The sequence below is a fragment of the Coregonus clupeaformis genome, chromosome 7, assembly GCF_020615455.1.
Source record: "Coregonus clupeaformis isolate EN_2021a chromosome 7, ASM2061545v1, whole genome shotgun sequence".
Classification (NCBI taxonomy): domain Eukaryota; kingdom Metazoa; phylum Chordata; class Actinopteri; order Salmoniformes; family Salmonidae; genus Coregonus; species Coregonus clupeaformis.
Window position 1 is genome coordinate 45,537,278 of NC_059198.1, and position 26,473 is coordinate 45,563,750.

Consider the following 26,473-nt stretch of genomic DNA (forward strand, 5'->3'; position numbering starts at 1 on the left):
GGCTAGCGTGTGCTAGCGGGCCGGGGCTAGCAGATGGAATCTTCGTGGTCGATGTCGTAACCACATCAGACGATTTCGTCGGCAGACCAGTCGTGTAGGATCGGCGGGGCTCCGTGTCAACACTAGGTGGTCCCGTCTGGTTGACAGAGAGGTAGATAGCCGGGAGATGGGCCTAGCTCAGGATGATTAGCCAGACCACAGCGTCCATTTTGTTGCAGCTAGCTGGTAGCGATGAATCCGGAGTTAAAGGTCCAGTGATTCAGTGATTCTGGCAGAAAAGCTGATATGTTCTGGGTCGATAACGCGCTGTGCAGACTGGCCGAATATCCGGTGATTAATGTCCAGTGATTAAATTAATCCGCAAGAAAAAAAATCCAATGTTCTGGGTGAAATACCGCTAACTGTGGCTAATAGCAAGTAGCTAGTTAGCTGGCTAGCTAGTTTCAACTGGAGATTCTAGATAAAAGGTAAGTCAGTAATAGAATCCATTCCACATTGAGTGAGGCGGGTTGCAGGAAAGTATATTTTGTAGAATGATGAAAAGTCTGATAGGGAAATATGTACGAAAAATACAACAAAAAAAAAACAGGGTATTTACAGGCTATTTACAGACACACAACAAAAACAGAACTGCACTACTACGCCATCCACTAGGTCTGCCTCCGAAAATAAAAACCCACAACTTAGGTTGGAGAGTAAAAAGAATATGGAGCAAAACAAACAAGGGAAACAACAAACATCAGGCTTCTTTCAAACTTAAATAGGTTGAGTTTGAAATCGCACCTCAGCTACGGTGAAGTGTAGCTCTCCCAACATCTCTCAAGCTCAATTGGAGCACTGGGCCAGCTGCTCTTAAATATCACCAGGGCTAGCACAGGTGAAACACCTTCCGACTAACGAGATGGACAAGCCAGCACAGGTGTAACACATACTTACTAACGAGGTGATACAAATTGGTGCACCCTACGTGCTAACATGCTAACGTGCTACCTCAAAATATAAATGGAAAAACCAAAACCGGTAACAATGTCCATCATCCATTTCGTATGATATATTATGAATTACAATTCATATGAAAAAAAAAAAAACCGGTAACAATGTCCATTTTCCATTTGGTATGATATATTATGAATTACAATTCATATACAGTGGGGAGAACAAGTATTTGATACACTGCCAATTTTGCAGGTTGTCCTACTTACAAAGCATGTAGAGGTCTGTAATTTGTATCATATGTACACTTCAACTGTGAGAGACTGAATCTAAAACAAAAATCCAGAAAATCACATTGTATGATTTTTAAGTAATTAATTTGCATTTTATTGCATAACATAAGTATTTGATCACATACCAACCAGTAAGAATTCCGGCTCTCACAGACCTGTTAGTTTTTCTTTAAGAAGCCCTCCTGTTCTCCACTCATTACCTGTATTAACTGCACCTGTTTGAACTCGTTACCTGTATAAAAGACACCTGTCCACACACTCAATCAAACAGACTCCAACCTCTCCACAATGGCCAAGACCAGAGAGCTGTGTAAGGACATCAGGGATAAAATTGTAGACCTGCACAAGGCTGGGATGGGCTACAGGACAATAGGCAAGCAGCTTGGTGAGAAGGCAACAACTGTTGGCGCAATTATTAGAAAATGGAAGAAGTTCAAGATGACAGTCAATCACCCTCGGTCTGGGGCTCCATGCAAGATCTCACCTCGTGGGGCATCAATGATCATGAGGAAGGTGAGGGATCAGCCCAGAACTACACGGCAGGACCTTGTCAATGACCTGAAGAGAGCTGGGATCACAGTCTCAAAGAAAACCATTAGTAACACACTACGCCGTCATGGATTAAAATCCTGCAGTGCACGCAAGGTCCTGCTGCTCAAGCCAGCGCATGTCCAGGCCCGTCTGAAGTTTGCCAATGACCATCTGGATGATCCAGAGGAGGAATGGGAGAAGGTCATGTGGTCTGATGAGACAAAAATAAAGCTTTTTGGTCTAAACTCCACTCGCCGTGTTTGGAGGAAGAAGAAGGATGAGTACAATCCCAAGAACACCATCCCAACCGTGAAGCATGGAGGTGGAAACATCATTCTTTGGGGATGCTTTTCTGCAAAGGGGACAGGACGACTGCACCGTATTGAGGGGAGGATGGATGGGGCCATGTATCGTGAGATCTTGGCCAACAACCTCCTTCCCTCAGTAAGAGCATTGAAGATGGGTCGTGGCTGGGTCTTCCAGCATGACAACGTCCCGAAACACACAGCCAGGGAAACTAAGGAGTGGCTCTGTAAGAAGCATCTCAAGGTCCTGGAGTGGCCTAGCTAGTCTCCAGACCTGAACCCAATAGAAAATCTTTGGAGGGAGCTGAAAGTCTGTATTGCCCAGCGACAGCCCCGAAACATGAAGGTTCTGGAGAAGGTCTGTATGGAGGCGTGGGCCAAAATCCCTGATGCAGTGTGTGCAAACCTGGTCAAGACCTACAGGAAACGTATGATCTCTGTAATTGCAAACAAAGATTTCTGTATCAAATATTAAGTTCTGCTTTTCTGATGTATCAAATACTTATGTCATGCAATAAAATGCAAATTAATTACTTAAAAATCATACAATATAATTTTCTGGATTTTGTTTTAGATTCCGTCTCTCACAGTTTTAGTGTACCTATGATAAAAATAACAGACCTCTACATGCTTTGTAAGTAGGAAAACCTGCAAAATCGGCAGTGTATCAAATACTTGTTCTCCCCACTGTATGTTACGAATTTGCAAAATGTATGATTTGTTACAAATTCCAATGTGTTGTGGCTAACGTTATCTAGGTGGCTAATGCTAATGTTAGCTAGCTGGCTAACGTTAGCTAGGCTAGAGGCTAGAGTTAAGGTTAGATGTTAGGTTAAAGTTAGGCGAAGGGTTAGATAAAAGGCTTACATTTAGGGTTAGGGGAAAGTTAGCTAACATGCTAAGAAGTTGCAAAGTAGCAAGTAGTTGAAAAGTAGCTAATTAGCTAAAATGCTAAAGTTGTCCATGATGATATTCAAACACACAACCTTTGGGTTGCTAGACGTTTACGTTATTCGCCCACCCTCCTTTCGTTCTTACGTTAAGTAACCTTTTGTCTTATGTAACCATAACAGCCTTATCCTAAAATTGATTAAATCATATTTTCCCCCCTCATCAATCTACGCACAATATCCCATAATGACAAAGCAAAAACAGGTTTTTAGAAATGTTTGCACATTTATAAAAAATTAAAAAACTGAAATATCATATTTACATAAATATTCAGACCATTTACTAAGTACTTTGATCTCTGCAGATCCTTTCAAGCTCTGTCAGGTTGGATGGGCTGCACAGCTATTTTCTGGTCTCTCCAGAGATGATCGATCGGGCTCAAGTCCGGGCTCTGGCTGGGCCACTCAAGGACATTCAGAGACGTGTCCCGAAGCCACTCCTGCATTGTCTTGGCTGTGTGCTTAGGGTTGTTGTCCTGTTAGAAGGTGAACCTTTGCCCCAGTCTGAGGTCCTGAGCGCTCTGGAGCAGGATTTCATCAAGGATCTCTCTGTACTTTGCTCCATTCATCTTTCCCTTGATCCTGACTAGTCTCCCAGTCCCTGCCGCTAAAAAACATCACCAAAGCATGATGTTGCCACCACCATGCTTCAGTGTAGGGATGGTGCCAGGTTTCCTCCAGACGTGACGCTTGACATTGAGGCCAAAGAGTTCAATCTTGGTTTCATCAGACGAGAGAATCTTGTTTCTCATTGTATGAGAGTCTTTAGGTGCCTTTTGGCAAATTCCAAGCAGGCTGTCATGTGCCTTTTACTGAGGAGTGGCTTCCGTCTGGCCACTCTACCATAAAGGCCTGATTGGTGGAGTGCTGCAGAGATGGTTGTCCTTCTGGAAGGTTCTCCCATCTCCACAGAGGAACTCTAGAGCTCTGTCAGAGTGACCATCGGGTTCTTGGTCACCTCCCTGACCAAGGACCTTCTCCCACAATTGCTCAGCTTGGTGGTTCCAAACTTCTTCCATTTAAGAATGATGGAGGCCTCTGTGTTCTTGGGGATCTTCAATGCTGCAGACATTTTTTGGTACCCTTCCCCAGATTTGTGCCTCGACACAATCCTGTCTCGGAACTCTATGGACAATTCCTTCGACCTCATTGCTTGGTTTTTGCTCTGACATGCACTCTCAACTGTGTGTGCCTTTCCAACATGTCCAATCAATTGAATTTACCACAGGTGGATGCCAATCAAGTTGTAGAAACATCTCAAGGATGATCAATATAAACAGGATGCACCTGAGCTCATAGCAAAGGGTCTGAATACTTATGTAAATAAGGTATTTATGTTTTTTATACATTTGCAAACATTTCTAAAAACCTGTATTTGATTTGTCATTATGTGGTATTGTGTGTAGATTGATGAGAAAAAAAAAAAATTTAATCCATTTTAGAATGAGGCTGTAACGTCACAAAATGTGAAAAAAGTCAAGGGGTCTGATTACTTTCCGAATGCACTGTACATGTCGGATTTTCACTATGCATAATACAGTAATGTCTCTCTGGATAAAATCAAGAAAAACAGCTCAACTACTTCTCTCTGACTGGTACCTGTTACTCCGTAGTGTTGCGCATATCTTCATTACCCTGGTCCTGGACTAAAAAGCTATTTAAATGGCGGTTCAATCTCCATTGACCATGTCTTATAGTCCAGGGCTAGGCTTTATTTGTGTCTGGGAAACCGGCACCTATTGATATCTCTCTCGCTTCCTCCTTCTGCTCTTTCTCCTTTACTTCCCCTCTGTTATTTCAGTTTATCACTATCGGATGGACTGGCCCATGGATCTGCTCCCATTGCCCCCCTGTGCTGAGCTGGGGATCCGTCCTCTGAGTGGGCTCCTGTGGACCCTGCTGCTCCTCTTCCTATGGTATTGTTACAGGGTGGGCTCCGACCCGCCAGCCCCAGGCAGAGCCATCCCAGGAAAGCACAAGTCCGGCTCCAGACGCTCTGTGTTGTCCCGCGCCGGCAGCTGTGCCGGAGCAGAGTGCAGTGCCACATCAAAGGTGACCACTGATGGTCGGGGGACTCCCTGCATCACCATGGAGATGGGAGATGGGGGAGGAGGAGCAGGGGCGAGGCTACCTGACCCCTGTGCTGAGCCATGCCCTGTTCCCAGCCCAGGCCACAGCGAGTGGCAGGAAGCTTTATGCAGCACTGCAGGAGTATGCAAAGCGCTACAGCTGGGCTGGCATGGGACGCGTTCATAAAGGACTCCGGGATCAGGTAATGTGAAATCTGAAATTTACAGTCATTTCAATTAATGATATACCCATTGATTTTCGAAGAATATGAAATGAATCATGAGCTTAATACAACTGTCTAACCCCATCATAACCCGAAAGATAATGGTTGGTTGGTCACACTTTATTTGGATAGAACAGATAGTCCATCTGTAGATGTTCTACAGATGGTCATACTATCAACCCACTATATTTTCATAAGCAACTGGAAAGGGAAAGAGGGATACCTAGTCAGTTGTACAACTGAATGCATTTAACTGAAATGTGTCTTCCTCATTTAACCCAACCCCTTCTAAGTTTGCGATTAGGGTTAGGTTTAGAATAAGGTTAAGGGTTAGGGTAACGGTTAAGTTTAGGGTTAGGATAAGGGTTAAGGTTAGACTTAGGGTTAGTAGATAGTTAGTTCATGTCAAGGTAGATGTAGGTGGGTGTGGGTGGAATCAGGCGCAGGACGCAGTACGTTAGTCCAACAGACTTTAGTGATGCACAGCAAAACAAACACGAAATAACTGCCCTGAGGCAAAAGCTCCGCACGTAGGCGAAAACACAAGCGCACAAACAGGTGCGACAAAATACTCCAAAACTAAGGAGCAAAATAGCTCAACCGAGCAAACAGTAATAATCCAGCCTACCTGCACGACAGTCAAACAATCACACACAACACTAGACAAACACAACGAGAACTTATAGTACACTAATTACACTAAATGATAACAGGTGTACAACAATCAGACAAAAGCAAACGAACATGGAAACATACAACGGTGGCAGCTAGTATTCCGGAGACGACGACCGCCGAAGCCTGCCCGAGCAAGGGAGAGAGGCAGCCTCGGCCGAAACCGTGACAGTACCCCCCCCTTGACGCGCGGCTCCAGATGTGCGCCGACTCCGGCCTCGGGAACGACCAGGAGGACGCGGAGCAGGGTGCGTCGGGTGCCCACGATGGAATTCCGTCAGGAGAGACGGGTCCAAAATGTCTCTCCTCGGAACCCAGCACCGCTCCTCCGGGCCGTACCCCTCCCACTCCACTAGATATTGGAGACCCCCCATCCGACGTCTCGAATCCAAGATGGACCGTACGGAGTACGCCGGTGCCCCCTCGATGTCCAATGGGGGCGGAGGAGTCTCCCTGATCTCACTTTCTTGGAGTGGGCCAGCTACCACCGGCCTGAGAAGAGACACATGGAACGAGGGGTTAATACTCTTATACTCAACAGGTAGTTGTAATTTGTAACACACCTCGTTCAACCTTCTCAGGACTTTAAATGTCCCTACAAACCGCCGACCCAGTTTCCGACAGGGCAGGCGGAGGGGCAGGTTTCTGGTAGAGAGCCAGACTCGATCACCAGGTGCGTACACCGGTCCCTCACTGCGGTGGAGATCGGCGCTCGCCTTATGACGTCGGAGGGCCCGCTGCAGGTGGACGTGTGCAGCGTTCCATGTCTCCTCCGAGCGCCGCGCCCACTCATCCACCGCAGGAGCCTCGATCTGGCTCTGCTGCCAAGGTGCCAGAACCGGCTGGTAACCTAACACACATTGAAAAGGGGTTAGGTTAGTGGAGGAATGGCGTAGGGAATTCTGGGCCATCTCGGCCCAGGGAACGTACCTTGCCCACTCCTCCGGCCGGTCCTGGCAGTATGTTCTAAGAAACCTACCCACATCCTGGTTCACGCGTTCCACCTGCCCATTACTCTCCGGGTGGTAACCCGAGGTGAGGCTCACCGAGATCCCAAACCGCTCCATAAAAGCTCTCCAGACTCTGGAGGTAAATTGGGGACCTCGATCAGACACAATATCCTCGGGTACCCCGTAGTGCCGGAACACATGGGTGAATAGTGCTTCGGCGGTTTGCAGGGCAGTAGGAAGGCCCGGCATAGGGAGCAAACGACAGGCCTTAGAAAACCGGTCCACAACGACCAGTATAGTGGTATTCCCCTGTGAAGGAGGAAGGTCAGTGAGGAAATCCACCGAGAGGTGAGACCATGGTCGTTGTGGAACGGGCAGGGGTAGTAACTTACCCCTAGGCAGATGTCTAGGCGCCTTACACTGGGCGCACACCGAGCAGGAGGAAACATAAACCCTCACATCCCTCGCCAACGTGGGCCACCAGTACTTGGTACTAAGACAGTGCACTGTCCGGCCGATACCAGGGTGTCCAGAGGAGGGTGACGTGTGAGCCCAATAGATCAAACGATCCCGAACCTCGAGCGGAACGTACTTCCGACCCTCCGGGCATTGAGGTGGACTAGGGTCGGTGCGTACACGCCCGCTCGAGTTCGGCATCGACCTCCCACACTACCGGTGCCACCAGACAAGACTCCGGCAGTATGGGAGTGGGCTCCACGGACCTCTCCTCCGTGTCATACCGCCGAGACAGCGCGTCTGCCTTACCGTTCTGTGACCCAGGGATGTACGTGATCTTAAATGTGAAACGGGTCAAAAACATATTCCACCTCGCCTGGCGAGGGTTCAGCCTCCTCGCTGCCCGGATGTACTCCAGGTTACGGTGGTCCGTCAAAATGAGGAAAGGGTGTTGAGCCCCCTCAAGCCAGTGCCTCCACACCTTTAGGGCCTGTACCACGGCTAACAACTCCCTGTCCCCCACGTCATAGTTTCGCTCCGCCCGGACCGAGCTTCTTGGAATAAAAGGCACAGGGGCGGAGCTTAGGTGGCGCGCCGGACCGTTGCGACAGCACGGCTCCTATACCGGCCTCTGACGCGTCCACCTCTACCTGAAATGGCAAAGAGGGATCCGGATGCGCCAGCACCGGAGCCGAGGTAAACAGGTCCTTCAGCCTCCCAAACGCCCTGTCCGCCTCGGCTGACCACTGCAGACGCACCGGATCCCCTTCAAAAGAGACGTTATGGGAGCTGCCACCTGTCCAAAACCCCGGATAAACCTCCGGTAATAATTCGCAAACCCCAAAAACTGCTGCACCTCCTTCACAGTAGTTGGCGTTTGCCAATTACGCACGGCTGACACCCGGTCTACCTCCATCTTCACCCCTGACGCAGACAACTGATAACCCAAAAGGAGACCGACTCCTGGAAGAACAGACACTTCTCTGCCTTGACATACAGGTCGTGCTCCAACAGTCTCCGCAACACTCGGCGCACCAGGGCCACATGCTCGACTCGGGTAGGTGAGTACACGAGAATGTCATCGATGTACACGACCACCCCCTGCCCCTGCATGTCCCTGAAGATCTCATCCACGAATGATTGGAAAACTGAAGGAGCGTTCATCAACCCGTATGGCATGACAAGATACTCGTAATGGCCCGAGGTGGTACTAAAGGCTGTCTTCCATTCATCGCCCCCCCTAATGCGCACCAAGTTGTACGCGCTCCTGAGATCTAATTTAGTGAAGAAACACGCCCCGTGCAATGACTCCGTCATGGTCGCAATCAGCGGGAGTGGATAACTGTACTTCACCGTGATCTGATTGAGACCACGGTAATCAATGCACGGGCGTAATCCTCCATCCTTTTTCTTCACAAAAAAGAAACTCGAGGACGCAGGGGAAGTGGAAGGCCGTATGTATCCTTGTCTCAGAGATTCGTCTATGTACGTCTCCATAGCTCTCTTCTCCTCCTGAGACAGAGGATACACATGGCTCCGTGGGAGCGCAGCTCCTGCCTGGAGGTCTATCGCACAATCTCCCTGCCTATGGGGGAGGCAACTGCGTCGCCCTCGACTTACTGAACACAATAGCCAAATCCCCATACTCAGGGGGAACGTGCAATGCGGGCACCTGGTTTGGACTCTCCACCGAGGTAGCCCCTATGGAAACGCCTAAACATCGACCCACACACTGGGCAGACCACTCCATCAGAGCCCTCTCCTGCCACGAAATCGATGGGTTATGGGTACTCAACCAGGGCATGCCCAGCACCACCGGATACGCAGGCGAGTCGATCAGAAATAGCTGGATCATCTCCTGATGACCCCCCTGCGCACACATCCTAAGTGGCGCAGTGACCTCCCTGATCAAGCCCGCACCCAACGGACGGCTATCTAGGGCATGAACGGGGGAAGGAACGTCCACAGGGAGAAGGGGAATCCCTAAGGCTAAACAAAACTTCTTATCAACAAAATTCCCAGCCGCGCCTGAATCTACCAGCGCCTTATGCTGGGAATGAGGTGCTACCTGTGGAAAACGCACAGATATACAGAAATGTGCAACAGAGAGCTCTGGGTGAGTGGGGCGCCTACTCACCTGGAAGGACTCCCAGTGCGGGACCTGTCGTCCTCTCCCGAGGAGGCCATCCCCAGCACCTAGCCGCGGTGTGTCCTCCCGACCACAGTTGGTGCAGGAGATGGACCCCCTCGTAAGCCGACCCCTCCTCTCTCTAGCGCCAGCGCCCCCGAGCTCCATGGGGCACGGCTCGGAGGCGCTGGAGGGTGAAATGGACGGACATCCCTCGGAACGTCCGCGGGTAGCTAGCAGGGTATCCAGCCTGATGGACATGTCGACCAACTGGTCGAACGAGAGGCTGGTGTCCCTACAGGCCAGCTCCCTACGGACGTCCTCGCGTAGACTACATCTGTAGTGATCAATGAGAGCCCGCTCATTCCACCCTGCATCCGCCGCTAGGGTACGGAACTCCAAGGCGAACTCCTGGGCACTCCTCTTCCCCTGCCTGAGGCCGACCAGACGCTCCCCCGCCGCTTTCCCCTCCGGGGGATGGTCAAACACCGCCCTGAAGCGGCGGGAGAACTCGTCGTAGGTGATGGTGTTAGCGTCGATCCTCCTCCACTCTGCGTTGGCCCATTCCAACGCCTTCCCGGAAAGGCAGGAGATCAGGGCGGACACACTCTCGTGTCCCGAGGGCGCCGGGTGCACGGTGGCCAGGTAAAGCTCCACCTGGAGAAGGAATCCCTGACACCCGGCCGCGGTCCCATCGTAGGCCCTCGGGAGCGAGAGTCGAACTCCTCTGGGTTCCGGAGCGGGAATGGGCTGAGTGGCCGATGGTGCGGGCAGGGAGGATGGCGGGGGAGGAGTCCCTCGGGTCTCCCAGCCTCGGATGGTGGTGATCACCTCCTGCAGTGCGGACCCCATCCGCAGGATCTGGTCATTCTGCTCACTGACCCTGTCCTCCAACGTCGCCTGTGCTGCTGCGGCTCCTGCTGATTCCATCGAGTATGGTGTGTGATTCTGTCAAGGTAGATGTAGGTGGGTGTGGGTGGAATCAGGCGCAGGACGCAGTACATTAGTCCAACAGACTTTAGTGATGCACAGCAAAACAAACACAAAATAACTGCCCTGAGGCAAAAGCTCCGCACGTAGGCGAAAACACAAGCGCACAAACAGGTGCGACAAAATACTCCAAAACTAAGGAGCAAAATAGCTCAACCGAGCAAACAGTAATAATCCAGCCTACCGGCACGACAGTCAAACAATCACACACAACACTAGACAAACACAACAAGAATTTATAGGACACTAATTACACTAAACGATAACAGGTGTACAACAATCAGACAAAAGCAAACGAACATGGAAACATACAACGGTGGCAGCTAGTATTCCGGAGACGACGACCGCCGAAGCCTGCCCGAGCAAGGGAGAGAGGCAGCCTCGGCCGAAACCGTGACAGTTCAAATGTGACTAATAGTCTGTAGAGTATCTACAGATGGACTATCCAAGTAAAGTGTTAGTGGTTGATTTACTCCATTGTTTGTAAACCAAGTGTTTGTGTATCTGTGCCAAGTCTGGCAAAAATTGCCTGCATTTTGAAAAGACACCAGATATAAATGAAACCGATATTAAAGGTTAATCAGAATCTCAGGTGTCACCTACACACTTAAAAGGCCCAATGCTGTTTTGATCTTAATACCAAATCATTTCTGTGTAACAATTAAGTACCTTACTGTAATATTTTCCATTAAAATATTCGTTTTTTTTATTTTTTTATAGCTTTTTAGCAAAAACAACTTTTCTCAAGCAAGAATTTTGCTAGGATTGTCTGGGAGTGGTCTGTGTAGGACCTAATTGAAGGGACCTAACAGAACTTGAGTGGCTTGCGAAAGTATTTTTCCTATTTTGTTTTCTTATAACCTGGAATTAAAATAGATTTTTTGGGGGTTTGTATAATTTGATTTACACAATATGCCTACCACTTTGAAGATTTTGAAGATACCCCCCCCTATCTCAACGCTCGGGCACGCCACCCATGCTCCGCCCCTGTGCCATCTTCTCTAAGAAGCTCAGCCCGGCGGAGCAGAACTACGACGTTGGTGATCGGGAGCTGTTGGCTGTTGTCAGAGCCCTGACCGCGTGTAGGCACTGGCTTGAGGGAGTGAAACACCCTCTCCTCGTCTGGACTGACCACCGTAACCTGGAGTACATCCGGGCAGTGAGTAGGCTGAACCCTCACCAGGCCAGTTGGGCCTTGTTCTTCACCCAGTTTGATTTCACTTTGTCATACATACCAGGTATTAAGAACGTGAAGGCAAACGCTCTGTCACAGCTGTACGAGGAGAGGCCCATAGACAACATCCCCATACTCCCGGCCTCCTGCATTGTGGCGCCGGTAGTGTGGGCGGTGGACGCGGACATAGAGCGGGCGTTACGCACAGAGCCATCTCTACCTCAGTGCCCAGCTAGTCTGCGGTACGTGCCGTCTCTTGTCCGTGATCGTCTGATCTATTGGGCACACACGTCCCCCTCCTCTGGTCACCCAGGTATCGGCCGTACAGTGCGCTGCCTGACCGGGAAGTACTGGTGACCTACCTTGGCTAAGGATGTGAGGGTGTATGTCTCCTCCTGCTCGGTGTGTGCCCAGAGTAAGGCACCTAGGCACCTCCCAGCGGGTAAGTTACATCCCTTACCAGTTCCACAACGACCATGGTCCCACTTGTGTATTGACTTCCTTACCGATCTTCCCCTCTCTCAGAGTAATACCACCATCCTGGTCGTTGTGGACCACTTTTCTAAAGCCTGCCGCCTCCTTCCTCTGCCCGGTCTCCCCACGGCCCTGCAAACGGCGGAAGCCCTGTTTACGCATGTCTTCCGGCACTACGGGATGCCAGAGGACATAGTGTCTGACCGGGGTCCCCAGTTTACATCCAGGGTCTGGAAGGCTTTCATGGAACGTCTGGGGTCTCGGTCAGCCTGACCTCTGGGTTTCACCCCGAGTCTAATGGGCAGGTGGGAAGGGTGAATCAGGAGGTGGGTAGGTTCCTGCGGTCCTACTGTCAGGACCGGCCGGGGGAGTGGTCGGTGTTCTTACCATGGGCCGAATATGCCCAGAACTCTCTCCGCCACTCACCTAACTCCCTTTCAATGTGTCTTAGGGTATCAGCTGGTTCTGGCACCATGGCATTAGAGCCAGACCGAAGCTCCTGCGGTGGACGACTGGTTTTGGTGCGCAGAGGAGATGTGGAACGCTGCCCACGTCCACCTCCAGCACACTGTGAATCGCCAGAAAGCTGAAGCTGACCACCACCGTAGTGAGGACCCGGTCTTTGTACCGGGTGATCGGGTCTCGCTCTCGACCCTGAATCTGCCCCTCCGCCTGCCCTGCCCGGAAGCTGAGCCCGTGGTTTGTGGGGCCGTTTAAAGTCCTGAGGAGAATAAATGAGGTTACATATAGGTTACTACTCCCTCCTGATTACCGTATTAACCACTCGTTTCATGTTTCTCTCCTCAGGCCGGTGGTGGCTGGTCCGCTCCAGGAGTCTGAGGTGCGGGAGGTCCGAGGGGGCCCCGGCATACTCTGTCCATTCCATCCTGGTTTCGAGGCATTGGTGGGGGGCCTTCAGTACCTCGTGGAGTGGGAGGGGTACTGTCCGGAGGAGCGGTGCTGGGTCCCGGTGAGGGATGTCCTCGATCCCTCCCTGTTGCAGGATTTTCACCGTCGCCATCCGGCTCGCCCTGCTCCGCATCCTCCTGGCCGTCCCTGAGGCCGGTGTCGGCGTGCTGCTGGAGCTGTGCATCAAGGGCCGCTCCGAAGCTGCCTCCTCTCCTTGTTCGGGCAGGCTTCGGCGTTCGTCGTCACCGGCCTTCTAGCCACTGCCACTCCTCATCATCATTCCATTTGTTTTGTCTTGTTTATTACACACACCTGGTTCATATCCCCTCATCAGTACCTGTATAAGTATTCCCTCTGCCCCCCTTGTCTTTGTGTGTGATTGTTTATTGTGGAGGTTTCTGTAGCTCGGTGGAGCTAATTTGTATTTTGTATCGCCGGGATATTCACCTGTGTGCCTTGTTGTCTGCAGTGTGCCGAAATTACCGCATTGGAGTGTTTTAGGCATTGCTGCGTACCGCTGTCTTACCGAATAAAACATTTATTCTGTGATTTACCCTCCTGCGCCTGACTCCGTCCAAATCACCCGCCACATTAATGAAGAACAGGGTGGGCCATTCTATTGTATTGATCCATTCTAATTATAATATTAAAGATGCACTATGCAGAAATCACTCCGCCATTTTCTGGTTGCTAAAATTCTAACAGTTTGTCTCATTTCAGTTTATGTGACTGTCACGGTTTCGGCCGAGGCTGCCTCTCTTCCTTGCTCGGGCAGGCTTCGGCGTTCGTCGTCTCCGGAATACTAGCTGCCACCGTTGTATGTTTCTATGTTCGTTTGTTCTGGTCTGGTATTGTACACCTGTTATCGTTTAGTGTCATTAGTGTCCTATAAGTTCTCGTTGTGTTTGTCAGGTGTTGTGTGTGATTGTTTTCCTGTCTGTTGGTGTTCGACTGTTTGGGACAGACGCTAGTTTACCGTCGCACTGTTGTTCGTGCGTAGTCGGGTTTTGTATTTTACGCACTGTTGCGTATTGTTTACCTCCGGGTTAGTTTACCCGTGTATTTTTGTGCTTTGCCAGTAAAGTCAAGTTTGACTGAGCTCCTGTGTCCTGCACTTGATTCCACCACACCGTCGCATCAGAACCCTTGACAGAGACAAAACAAGCAAGTATAGTGTAGATAATCATTATACCATGTAAACCGCTGTGATTGTTTTTCCATAACCAAAAATATTGTATTTCAGCTGTTTGAAGCTGGTATACAAAACTGACACATTTCTATGTGAATTTGGTAAGGTCACCCAAAAAGTGACATATTACAGCTTTAAAGTGTTATGTACCCTATATCAGTCCACCGAATCAAAGCAGTCTTATCAGTCTACTCTGGCCTACTTGGAGTATTCTATACAGTGAGAGTGTGCATAATTGTACATGCTGAATGGCTTTCAATATCTGGGAAAATATCCACATCGGGCAGCAGGTGAACGAGTGATGGAGAATGTGGTGATGAAGCTCGTGGAACCTTAAGTTGGCAAGGGGAGAAATGTCACCATGGACAATTTCTTCACTTCACTGTCATTGACGAACAAGTTGCTTGCAAAGAAAACAAGTCTGGCCGCCACCATGAACAAAGTGAGATAGGAGATGCCTCCCTCTGCACAAAATAAGGCACCTGCACAGCGGTTGTACTCCACAACAGTGCTGAAGAATGACAAGATGATGGGGGGACAATTAAGAGAAAACCGGAGACTATTATGCACTATAACCAAACAAAGGTATGTCAAAGTGTGTCAAGCAAGTGAAAGTTTCGAAAATTGTGTCAACTGTTAGGACAAGGGATAACAGCTAAATAAAATCAAACTGATGCCATTGCATGAAGACGCACACAAGCATGAGCTGACAATAATTGATAATGTTTTATTGTTGTCTTATCGACACATTCATTAAAATTCCATTATTGCTTTTGTGCTGAGTTTCACTATTTGTCAAGGCCAGTTGGCGCTTATAAGGATGTTTAGGCTACTAATGTTTTCATCATTTGACCGCACGTCTTGACCGTGCGTCTTGGTGGGTATTTTTTTTCTTCATAAGTGTTCCAACACATATGGTTTCTGTTTCATGGTTATAACAAAGGCACAAATAAAATTGATTGAACACTTGATTTTTTTTGTTTTTACCTATAGCCTACAGTAACATAAACTAATGAAAAGGCTATTGTGTTATTTGAAATAAAATAAAAGTAGTGTTCTAATTTTACCCAAGGCTTTCATAAACACAGCCAAATGATTATTTTTGCGATAGCATATATGAAATGTATTGATTACACTGTTTAAAGGGGATCCATTGAGGCCCAGCAGTTCTAGTATTACGGTTCTATGAAGAACCATTCTTAAAGGTTGTACAAATAACATGTTGAAGAACCATATAGGGTTCCTTATTCTATGTTCTTTTTTTATGGTTAGCCATATTATACTGTTTTGTGTTGAATTATAATTTCAAAAGTGTTATTGTTGAGTTATTTCTCTTCATACAACGGGTGGGTCTAATCCTGGATGCTGATTGGTTAAAACTGCATTCCACTGCCGGTGTCTATTCCACAAGTTACCACCGTGTGACGAGGAGTGAATGACAGAGTCAGGCGCAGGAGGTAAAACACCAAAATCCAGAGTTTATTCAGTGTACATGAATAAAGTGCAGCAAGCGTCAAAATGAAGGGAAAAATCCACCTTGGCTACATACAAGGAAAGAGTAGCTCAACCGAGCTACTCACTCTCACAATGAAAAATTAATCACAAAGGACAAGGGGGCAGAGGGAACACTTATACACAGACTAATGAGGGAATGTGTGTGATTGACAAGACAAATGGAGTGAGTAAGCCGGTGACGACTAACGCCGAAACCTGCCCGAGCAAGAAGGAGGGGCAGCCTCGGCTGAATTCGTGACAGTACCCCCCACTTGATGCGCAGCTCCAGCAGAGCGCTGACACCGGTCTCGGGGACGGCCAGGAGGATGCGGAGCAGGGCGAGTCGGATGACTCCGGTGGAAATCCCTCAACATGGAGGGATCTAGGATGTCCCTCCTAGGGACCCAGCACCGTTCCTCCGGACCGTACCCCTCCCACTCCACGAGATACTGCAGGCCCCCCATCCGACGCCTCAAATCCAGTATGGAACAGACAGAGTACGCTGGCGCCCCCTCGATGTCCAAAGACGGGGGGCCTCACTGCGGTGACGGTCAGCGTTGGCCTTCTGACGACGCATGGCGCGTTGGAGGTGAACATGGGCAGCATTCCACGTCTCCTCCACGCACCAAAACCAGTCATCCACCGCAGGAGCTTCGCTCTGGCTCTGGTGCCATGGTGCCAGAACCTGTTGATAACCTAAAACACACTGAAATGGCGTTAGGTTTGTAGAGGAGTGGCGGAGAGAGTTCTGGGCATATTCTGCCCATGGCAGGAACACCGACCACTCCCCCGGCCGGTCCTGGCAATAGGACCTAAGGAACATACCCACATGCTGATTTACCCGTTCCACCTGTCCATTACTCTCAGGGTGGAACCCAGAGGTCAGGCTGACCGAGACTCCAAGATGTCCCATGAACGCCTTCCAGACTTTTGACGTGAACTGGGGACCTCGGTCAGACACTATATCCTCTGGTACCCCATAGTGCTGGAAGACGTGAGTAAACAGGGACTCCACAGTTTGCAGAGCCGTGGGGAGACCAGGCAGAGGAAGGAGGCGGCAGGCCTTCGAAAAGCGGTCCACAACAACCAGGATGGTGGTGTTCCCTTCAGAGAGAGGCAGATCAATTAAAAAATCAACACTCAAATGAGACCATGGTCGTTGTGGAACTGGTAAAGGTTTTAACTTACCCGCTGGGAGGTGCCTTACTCTGGGCACACACTGAGCAGGAGGAAACATACACCCTCACATCCTTAGCCAAGGTAGGCCACCAGTACTTTTCGGTCAGGCAGTGCACTGTACGACCGATACCTGGGTGACCAGAGGAGGATGACGTGTGTGCCCAGTAGATCAGACGATCACGGATAAGCGCAGGCACGTACTGGAGTCCAGCTGGACACTGCGGTGGAGATGGATCTGTGCGTAATGCCTGCGCTATATACACGTCCATCGCCCATACTACCGGCGCCACAATGCATGAGTCTGGCAGTATGGGGGTATTGTCTCTGGGCCTCTCCTCTGTATCATACAGCCGGGACAGTGCGTTTGCCTTCACGTTCTTCGTACCCGGAATGTATGACAGTGTGAAATCAAATCGGGTGAATCATAGGGCCCACCTGGCCTGGCGAGGGTTCAGCCTCCTCGCTGCCCGGATGTACTCCAGGTTACGGTGGTCCGTCCAGAGAGGGAATGGGTGTTTCGCCCCCTCGAGCCAATGTCTCCACATGGTCAGAGCTTGGACAACAGCCAACAGCTCCCGATCACCAACGCCGTAGTTCTGCTCCGCCGGGCTGAGCTTCTTTGAGAAGAACGCACAGGGGCGGAGCTTGGGTGGCGTGCCCGAGCGTTGAGACAGGACTACTCCCATCCCAACCTCGGACACATCCACCTCCACTACGAACGGTGGTGGTGGATCGGGGTGGGCCAGTACCGGGGCCGAGGTGAACAGTTCCCTCAGGTTACTGAAGGCCCTGTCAGCCTCAGCAGACCAGCGGAGCCGGGATGGCCCACCCTTCAACAGAGATGTAATGGGAGCTGCGACCTTGCCAAAGCCCCGGATAAACCTCCGATAATAGTTGGCGAAGCCAAGGAATAGCTGCACCTCCTTTACTGTGGTTGGAGTCGGCCAATTACGTACGGCTGCAATGCGGTCGCCCTCCATCTCCACACCTGTGGTAGAAATGCGGTATCCGAGGAAGGAGACGGACTGCTGGAAAAACATACACTTTTCTGCCTTAGCATAAAGGTCAGTTTCCAACAGTCTGGCCAGTACTTTGTGAACCAGGGACACATGCTCGGGGTGCGTAGCGGAATACACCAAGATGTCATCGATGTAGACCACTACACCGCGACAAAGCATGTCCCGAAACACCTCGTTCACAAAGGACTGGAAGACTGAGGTAGCATTGATCAAACCATAGGGCATCACCAGGTATTCATAATGCCCCGTGGTTGTGCTGAATGCTGTCTTCCACTCATCTCCCTCTCGGATACGCACCAGGTTGTACGCACTCCTGAGATCTAATATAGTGAAGAAGCGCGCTCCATGCAATGACTCAACCACTGACGGAATGAGGGGGAGAGGATAACTAAATCGAATCGTCTCCTTGTTCAGTGGTCGATAGTCAATGCACGGGCGCAGACCGCCATCTTTCTTTTTCACAAAAAATAAACTTGAGGAGATGGGTGAAGTGGAGGGACGTATGTACCCCTGGCGCAGGGACTCGTGACGCATGTCTCCATAGCCTTCGTCTCCGCCTGCGACAGGGGATACACATGACTCCTGGGAGGTACAGCATTTACCCAAAGGTTTATTGTGCAATCCCTTGCCCGATGAGGTGTCAATTTAGTTGCTTTATTCTTGGAGAAAACTTGTGCCAGATCATGGTATTCGGGGGGGAATGTGCACGGTGGAGGCACCGTCTGGACTTTCCACCGTGGTTGCACCAACGGAAACACCCAGACACCTACCCTGACACTCTTGTGACCACCCCGTGAGAGCCCACTCCGGCCATGAGAAAGTGGGGTTGTGGAGTGCTAGCCACGGAATACCTAACACCACAGGGAAAGCAGGAGACTCAATGATGGAAAAAGTGACATACTCACAATGCGTCTCCTGTTTGATTATGGTGACTGGTACCGTGACTTCCTTTATCAACCCGGATCCTAATAGTCGACTATCAAGTGCTCTGATGGGGCATGGAATGGATAGAGGAACTAATGAAATGCCCTGTCGGCGTGCAAAAGTTTTATCCATAAAGTTCCCAGCTGCGCCTGAATCTACTAGCGCCTTACACTTGGGAATGCTCATGTAATCAGGGAAGTATATGGGTATGGTACAGTGCACAGCAGAGGGCTCTGAACAAGTGTGGGTGCTCAATACCTGGGGTGATGCGAGAGTGCCCTGCCGGCTGCCTCCTGACCCAAAAGAGCGCTGACGACAATGTGTGGTGGAATGTCCCTTCGTGCCATCCGATTGGCACTGGCACTGTCGTCTTCCGCTCTCTCGGTGCGCGGTACCACCCAGCTCCATGAGCTCTGGATCCGCGTTGGTCGGGGCGGGAACGGGCAGACCTCCTCCAGGACGTCCTCTGGTTGCCAGCAGGTTATCCAGATGAATGGCCATGTCCACCAGTTCGGTAAAAGACAAACTGGTGTCACGGCAGGCTAGCTCCCGTCGGACATCCTCCCGTAGATGGCACCAGAACTGGTTGATCAGGGCCCGCTCATTCCACCCGGATCCTGCTGCCAGAATCCGGAACTCCAGCGCAAACTCCTGTACTGTCTTTGTCCCCTGCCTCAAGTGGACCAGCTGCTCACCCGCCTCTTGACCCTCGGGCGGGTGATCGAAGACCGCCCGAAATAGGCGGGCAAACTCCCTGTAGTCCTCCAACGCGGCTCCTCCTTCTCTCCAAACCGCATTGGCCCACTCCAGCGCTTTCCCCGAGAGGCAGGAAATGAGGACAGACACCTGCTCTCGATCTGATGGCGCTGGCCTGACACTGGAGCAGTACAGCTCTAGTTGGAGAAGGAATCCCTGACATAGAGCCGGCGTCCCATCGAACGCCCGTGGTCAAGATATCTGGATCCCTCTGGGTGCTGTGATGTAGGTGGCTGGATCCGGTTGGCCAGCTGGTCTCGACGGATCGGTTTCTCTTCTCTCCAGGCGTTGGACGACCTGAAGAACCCGATCCATCGCTTCCCCCAAGCTGGCCAGCATAGTGGAATGTTTCTGGACCCTAGCCACTATTCCAGGCATGCGCTCCTCTCCTGCTGACGCCATAGAGGTGAGTAATTCTGTGATGAGGTGTGAATGACGGAGTCAGGCGCAGGAGGTAAAACAGCGAAATCCAGAGTTTATTCAGTGTACATGAATAAAGCGCAGCAAGCGACAAAACGAAACTAGCACAAGGGAAAAATCAACTGACCTACTCACTCTCACAATGAACAATCACTCACAAAGGACAAGGGGGCAGAGGGAACACTTATACACAGACTAATGAGGGAATGAGTACCAGGTGTGTGTGATTGACAAGACAAGACAAATGGAGTGATGATAAATGGAGCGGTAGTGGCTAGTAAGCTGGTGACGACGAACGCCGAAACTTGCCAGAGCAAGGAGGAGGGGCAGCCTCGGCTGAATTCGTGACACACCGGCTAAATTGATGACGTTCAAATGCCTATGTACTCTGTTCCCTCTGACTACTCAATCCACTGTCTGATCAGCTCAGCCAGGCAATTTATATACTAGATCTACACTGTAAAAAGCATCTAGACATTATCTCCGATTTCTTTTAGACTAGCAGTTGGTCTGACATTTGCAACATTGTTTCAATATTGAAATTCAATCTCCAGCTGTCCTATGGTAATGAGTGTGTCGGGAGTCGGGACGAGACAGAAAGGCTGGCAGGTTTTCTCAGCCAGTCGAAATCATGAATCAGCATAATTTGTATGAAAAATGTATGCACTCACTAACTGTAAGTCGCTCTGGATAAGAGCGTCTGCTAAATGACTAAAATGTAAAATGATATATACAAAGAAATTTCAATAGAAAAACACGAAATGCAGCAAGTTTTTGTTAGCTGTGTAGTTGGCTATCTCTCTTGAACAGTGGATTGGCGAGAGAGCAAATGTTCTATGCCAGGCGAAATCTTATATCATTAGCTCATTGTTATGGATGTATCCCCCCCAAAAATCACTAGAAAACAGCTTAATGGGGAAGTTCACCCAAAAACACTTCTGGGCCCTTTATAACACTTGCGTGGTCGTTTGTCAGTACCCCAGACAGTTTTTAGGTCCACTGCTTGAGTATTTAGATGTAGATATTAAGCTGATTCTACACCCACCTTCCCTATAGAAACCCCATGCAATGTCAAAGTCCATCATAAATACACATCCCAAACACACCGCTCTGGCCTCCCATGACCGCAATAGTCCTTGTAATTACTTTCTCTGCACAATTTTCCAGCTAACTTATTTCAGTTGGCAAATTTCTACCAATGTATTTTGTTATTTTCGTATTGAAATCCAGGAATTATATTAATATGCACCGCGAGTCGGGACCTAGGTCGGGACTTCCGAGGTGGGCGTGGTTGAAGGATGTAAACAAACATTTTCTGTTCTCACTCCCTAACAGTATTTGCTGCCCTCTCAAATTTAATTAGGGTAAAGAATGTCAGATCGAGAACAAAGAGGAAATTGGAGACCTGCCTTATTTTCAGAATGGTACTGTTGTGCCATATCGGTTTGAGCCGGAGTATACTGAGGCTGAGTTGTTCCATTTGCGGGCTGACAGAGAGAAAAGAGCTAGAGGAGACAGGCGCGAGCAGATGTTGAGGAAACATAGGCCCTTCCCAGACTGGTGGTGCAGTTGTGGAAAATGCCTACCTCTACCAATAGACAGTGAATGTCTCGGCTGTTGAGAATGGGACCAGTTTATTCCGATAATGGAGGAGATAGAACATCAGACTGAGGACGCAGCAGACGATGGCATGTGTGTAACTAAACACTCCGATTTATTGTCTCTCATCAATCCTGGTGTTGAAGACTTTCTTCAGAATGCCCAGGATCAACTGGAAACGACGTGCCACACCTGATGGTCCAAATGGGAAGCTCTGAAGCGTAAGTGTTTTGGCTAATATTACTCACAGGATATTTATATTACTCTCTAAGATGAAAATAAATAGCCTACCTAATGACACCCTTCCAACTGTATTTTCGAGTATCCTGCCTACACCCCATAATGTAACTGGCTACTGTAGTCCCCTTCAAGTTTGTCTGACAATGATGACATGCTGGCTAGCTAAACAGTGTCTAGAACGAGTGGATTCGCTCCATAGAAATAGAATGTATGGGACACGCACTTCACAATCTGGGTCTACATAAACAATCATTTATATTACCAAACAGTGTAAGAAGTATAAAGTCAATAGTGGTAGTAGAGAAGAGTATGATACATGCAACTGCCAGTCTAGCTTTTATACCAATAATATTCTAATTAGCCTGTAAACCCACACACAAGAGGAAGAAAAACAGCCTCACACTTGACCACTAACACTCTTTGAACAATGAGTTGGCTATACAGACCAAGAGAGCCATCAATAGTACTGCGGCAGGTAGGCTTTTGGGTAGAGTTTTGGGCCAGTAACCAAAATGTTGCTGGTTCGAATCCCCAAGCCGACAAATCTGCCCATGAGCAAGGCACTTAATCCTAACTGCTCCTGTTAGTCACTCTTGATAAGAGGGTCTGCTAAATGACCTAAATGTAAATGTATTGTGCCATCATCAATACGGCTTATACATGAATATGCTTAATGATCCCTGAGCCTGTTATATTTTATGTTGTATAGGCCTAGGTCTATTTTTTTATATAACATTGTCATATATTTATTTTCTGTCTCTCTAGACTATACAGACTAGTCTCTTATCGGATCACCCTGGAGTGGATGCTGAGGGGAGAACATCTAGGTCGAGGCCAACGACGGGTACTCCCAGCCTCTGTGGTGGCAGCAATTACGTCTAACTACCCTGACCCCAACAGCAGCTACATTGGATTCCAGGAAGATGTGGAGGCTCATAGCGTCTTATACGAATAACAATTTAAAGAAATAACATTGTAGTAAAAAAGCCATTCACACAGTGTCACCGTGACACCACCCTTAACCTGGAACAACTGGTGGATATGTTGATAAGGCTGGATAACCTGTTGGCAACCCGCGGACGTCCGGATCAGGGGCCGTCCATTCCATCCCCCAGCGACCCTACCCCTATGGAGCTCGGAGGTGCTACGCTTAGGGAGACCGGAAGAAGGGCCGTCTCCTGCACCAACTGTGGCCGCAGAGGACACACTGCTGGTCGGAGCTGGGGAGGGTCTTTAGGGAGTCGAGGCAGTAGGCAGAGCACTGGTGGACTGTCTCAGGAGAGTAGGCACCCGACTCACCCAGAGCTCCCTGTTGCACATATGTGTATTGATATCGTATTTCCAGAGTTTTCCCCTCATTTTCAGCATAAGGCGCTCGTAGATTCAGGCGCAGCTGGGAACTTTATTGATCGTCAGTTTTCCCGTAGTTTAAGGATTCTTATTGTTCCTGTTGATGTGCCCTTCCCTGTACATGCCTTAGATAGTCGGCACTTAGGGTCAGGCCTGATTAGGGAGGTCACAGCTCCACTCTGGATGAAGACGCAGGAGGGTCATGAGGAGAAAATTAGTCTCTATCTGATTGATTCTCCTGCGTTTCCAGTGGGGTTGGGGCTTCCCTGGTTAACTTCTCATGACCCCATGATTTCATGGCAACAGAGGGCTCTCAAGGGATGGTCAAGTCAGTGCTCAGGGAGGTGTGTAGGTGCTTCCATAGGGGCAACTCCAAACCAGGTCTCCACCATGCACATTCCCCCCGAATATGCCGATTTGGCTCTCGCCTTCTGTAAAAAGGAGGCGACTCAGTTACCACCCCATCGACAGGGGGATTGTGCGATAAATCTCCAGGTAGGCGCTGCACTTCCCTGGAGTCACGTGTATCCCCTGTCACAGGAAGAGACAGCGGCTATGGAAACATATGTCTCCGAATCTCTGGGGCAGGGATACATTCAGCCATCCACTTCACCTGTCTTTTTTGTGAAGAAGAAGGATGGAGGTTTACGCCCGTGCATTGACTACTGGGGTCTCAATCAGATCACTGTCAAGTACAGTTATCCACTACTGCTCATTGCTAGTATGACGGAGTCATTGCACGGGGCACGCTTCTTCACAAAATTGGATCTCAGGAGCGCGTACAACCCGGTGCGTATCCGGGAGGGAGATGAGTGGAAGACGGCATTTAGTACCACATCTGGGCACTATGAGTACCTCGTCATGCCGTACGGGTTGATGAACGCTCCATCAGTCTTCCAATCCTTTGTAGATGAGATTTTCAGGGACCTGCACGGACAGGGTGTAGTGGTGTATATAGATGTTATTCTCATATACTCCACTACACGAGCCGAGCATGTGTCCCTGGTGTGCAAGGTGATTGGTCGACTGTTGGCACATGACCTGTACGTCAAGGCGGAGAAATGTCTGTTCTTTCAAAAGTCTGTCTCCTTCCTAGGGCGCCGCCTGTCCGCGTCAGGGGTGGAGATGGAGATTGACCGCATTTCGGCTGTGCGTAATTGGCCGACTCCAACCACGGTTAAGGAGGTGCAGCGATTATTAGGGTTTGCCAACTACTACCGGAGGTTTATCTGGGGCTTTGGTCAGGTAGCGGCCCCCATTACCTCCTTGCTGAGGGGGGGACCGGTGCGACTGCAGCGGTCAGCCGAGGCGGACAGGGTGTTTGATCGACCTGAAGGACCTGTTTACCTCGGCTCCAGTGCTGGCTCATCCGGATCCCTCCTCAGCATTCACAATAGAGGTGGACGCCTCCGAGGCTGGGATAGGAGCTGTACTGTCTCAGCGCTCGGGTACGCCAGTGCAACTATGATGTGGGGGACCGGGAGCTGTTAGCTGTGGTTAAAGCTCTGAAAGTGTGGAGGCATTGGCTTAAGGGGGCTAAACACCCTTTTCTCATTTTGACTGACCACGGCAATCTGGAGTACATCCGGGCGGCGAGGAGATTGAACCCTCCCTAGGCAAGGTGGGCCATGTTTTTCACTTGTTTTGTGTTCACCCTTTCTTACAGACCAGGTTCCCAGAACACTAAGGCAGACGCCCTGTCCCGACTGTATGACACAGAGGAGAAGTACATTGAGCCCACTCCTATACTTCTGACGTCGTGTCTGGTGGCACCGGTGGTGTGGAAGGTTGACGCGGACATCGAGCAGGCGTTACGTACAGAGCCCACTCCCCCCAGTGTCCGGAGGGTCGTATGTACGTGCCGTTAGAGGTCCGCAATCTATTGGGCTCACACGTCACCCTCCTCTGGTCATCCTGGCATCGGTCGGACAGTGCACTGTCTTAGTGGGAAATACTGGTGGCCCACTTTAGCCAAGGACGTGAGGGTTTATGTTTCTTCCTGCTCGGTGTGCGCTCAGTGTAAGGCACCTAGACACCTGCCCAGAGGGAAATTACAACCCCTACCCGTTCCACAACAGCCGTGGTCCCACCTATCGGTGGATTTTGTTACGGATCTTCCCCCGTCACAAGGGAACACCACGATCCTGGTCGTTGTGGATCGGTTTTCTAAGTCCTGCCGTCTCATTCCTATGCCCGTTCTCCATACGACCCTAAAAACTGCGGAGGCCCTATTTACACACGTCTTCTGGCACTACGGGGTACCTGAGGATATTGTATCTGATCGGGGTCCCCAGTTCACCTCAAGGGACTGGAGGGCGTTCATGGAACGTCTGGGGATCTCAGTCAGCCTGACCTCAGGTTTTCACCCCGAGAGTAATGGGCAGGTGGAGAGAGTGAACCAGGATGTGGGTAGGTTTCTGCGGTCCTATTTCCAGGACCGGCCGAGGGAGTGGTCGGGTTTTGGGCAGAGATGGCCCAAAACTCCCTCCGCCACTCCTCCACTAACCTTTCTCCATTTCAGTGTGTGTTAGGTTATCAGCCGGTCCTGGCACCTTGGCATCAGAACCAGATCGAGGCACCTGCGGTGGAGGAGTGGTTTCGGCGCTCTGAAGAAACCTGGAACGCTGCCCATGTACGCCTGCAACGGGCCATCAGGCGACAGAAGGCGAGCGCCGACCGCCACCGCAGTGAGGACAGTGCACCGGTGAGGTGTATGCACCGGAGGACCGGGTCTAGCTCTCGACCCGAAACCTGCCCCTTCGCCTGCCCTGCCGGAAGCTGGGTTGGCGGTTTGTGGGGCCATTTAAAGTCCTGAGGAGATTGAACAAGGTTTGTTATAGGTTACAGCTTCCCCCTAGTATCGTATTAACCCCTCGTTCCATGTGTCTCTCCTCAGGCCGGTGGTAGCTGGTCCACTCCAGGAGTCTGAGGTACGGGAGGTTCCTCCGCCCCCACTGGACATCGAGGGGACACCTGCGTACTCGGTCCGTTCCATCCTGGATTCGAGGCGTCGGGTGGGGGGCCTGCAGTATCTCGTGGAGTGGGAGGGGTATGGTCCGGAGGAACGGTGATTGGTCCCTAGGAGGGACATCCTCGATCCCTCCATGTTGAGGGATTTCCACCGTCGTCATCCGACTCTCCCTGCGCCGCGTCCTCCTGGCCGTCCCCAAGGCCGGTATCGGCGCACGGCTGGAGCCGTGCGTCAAGGGGGGTGGGGGGATACTGTCACGGATTCAGCCATGGCT

At 50.3% G+C, this 26,473-nt stretch overlaps 1 protein-coding gene across 1 annotated transcript in view; it reads left to right on the plus strand.

Annotated features, from left to right (window-relative positions):
- LOC121570261 (aspartate beta-hydroxylase domain-containing protein 2-like) overlaps window positions 1-26,473 on the plus strand; it is a 101,780-nt gene that overhangs the window by 25,392 nt on the left and 49,915 nt on the right. Inside the window, exon 2 of the mRNA XM_041881735.1 lies at window positions 4,814-5,284. Within this exon, the coding sequence (XP_041737669.1) occupies window positions 5,075-5,284 (210 nt within the window). The 5' untranslated portion in view covers window positions 4,814-5,074. The remainder of the gene's footprint in view (window positions 1-4,813; window positions 5,285-26,473) is intronic.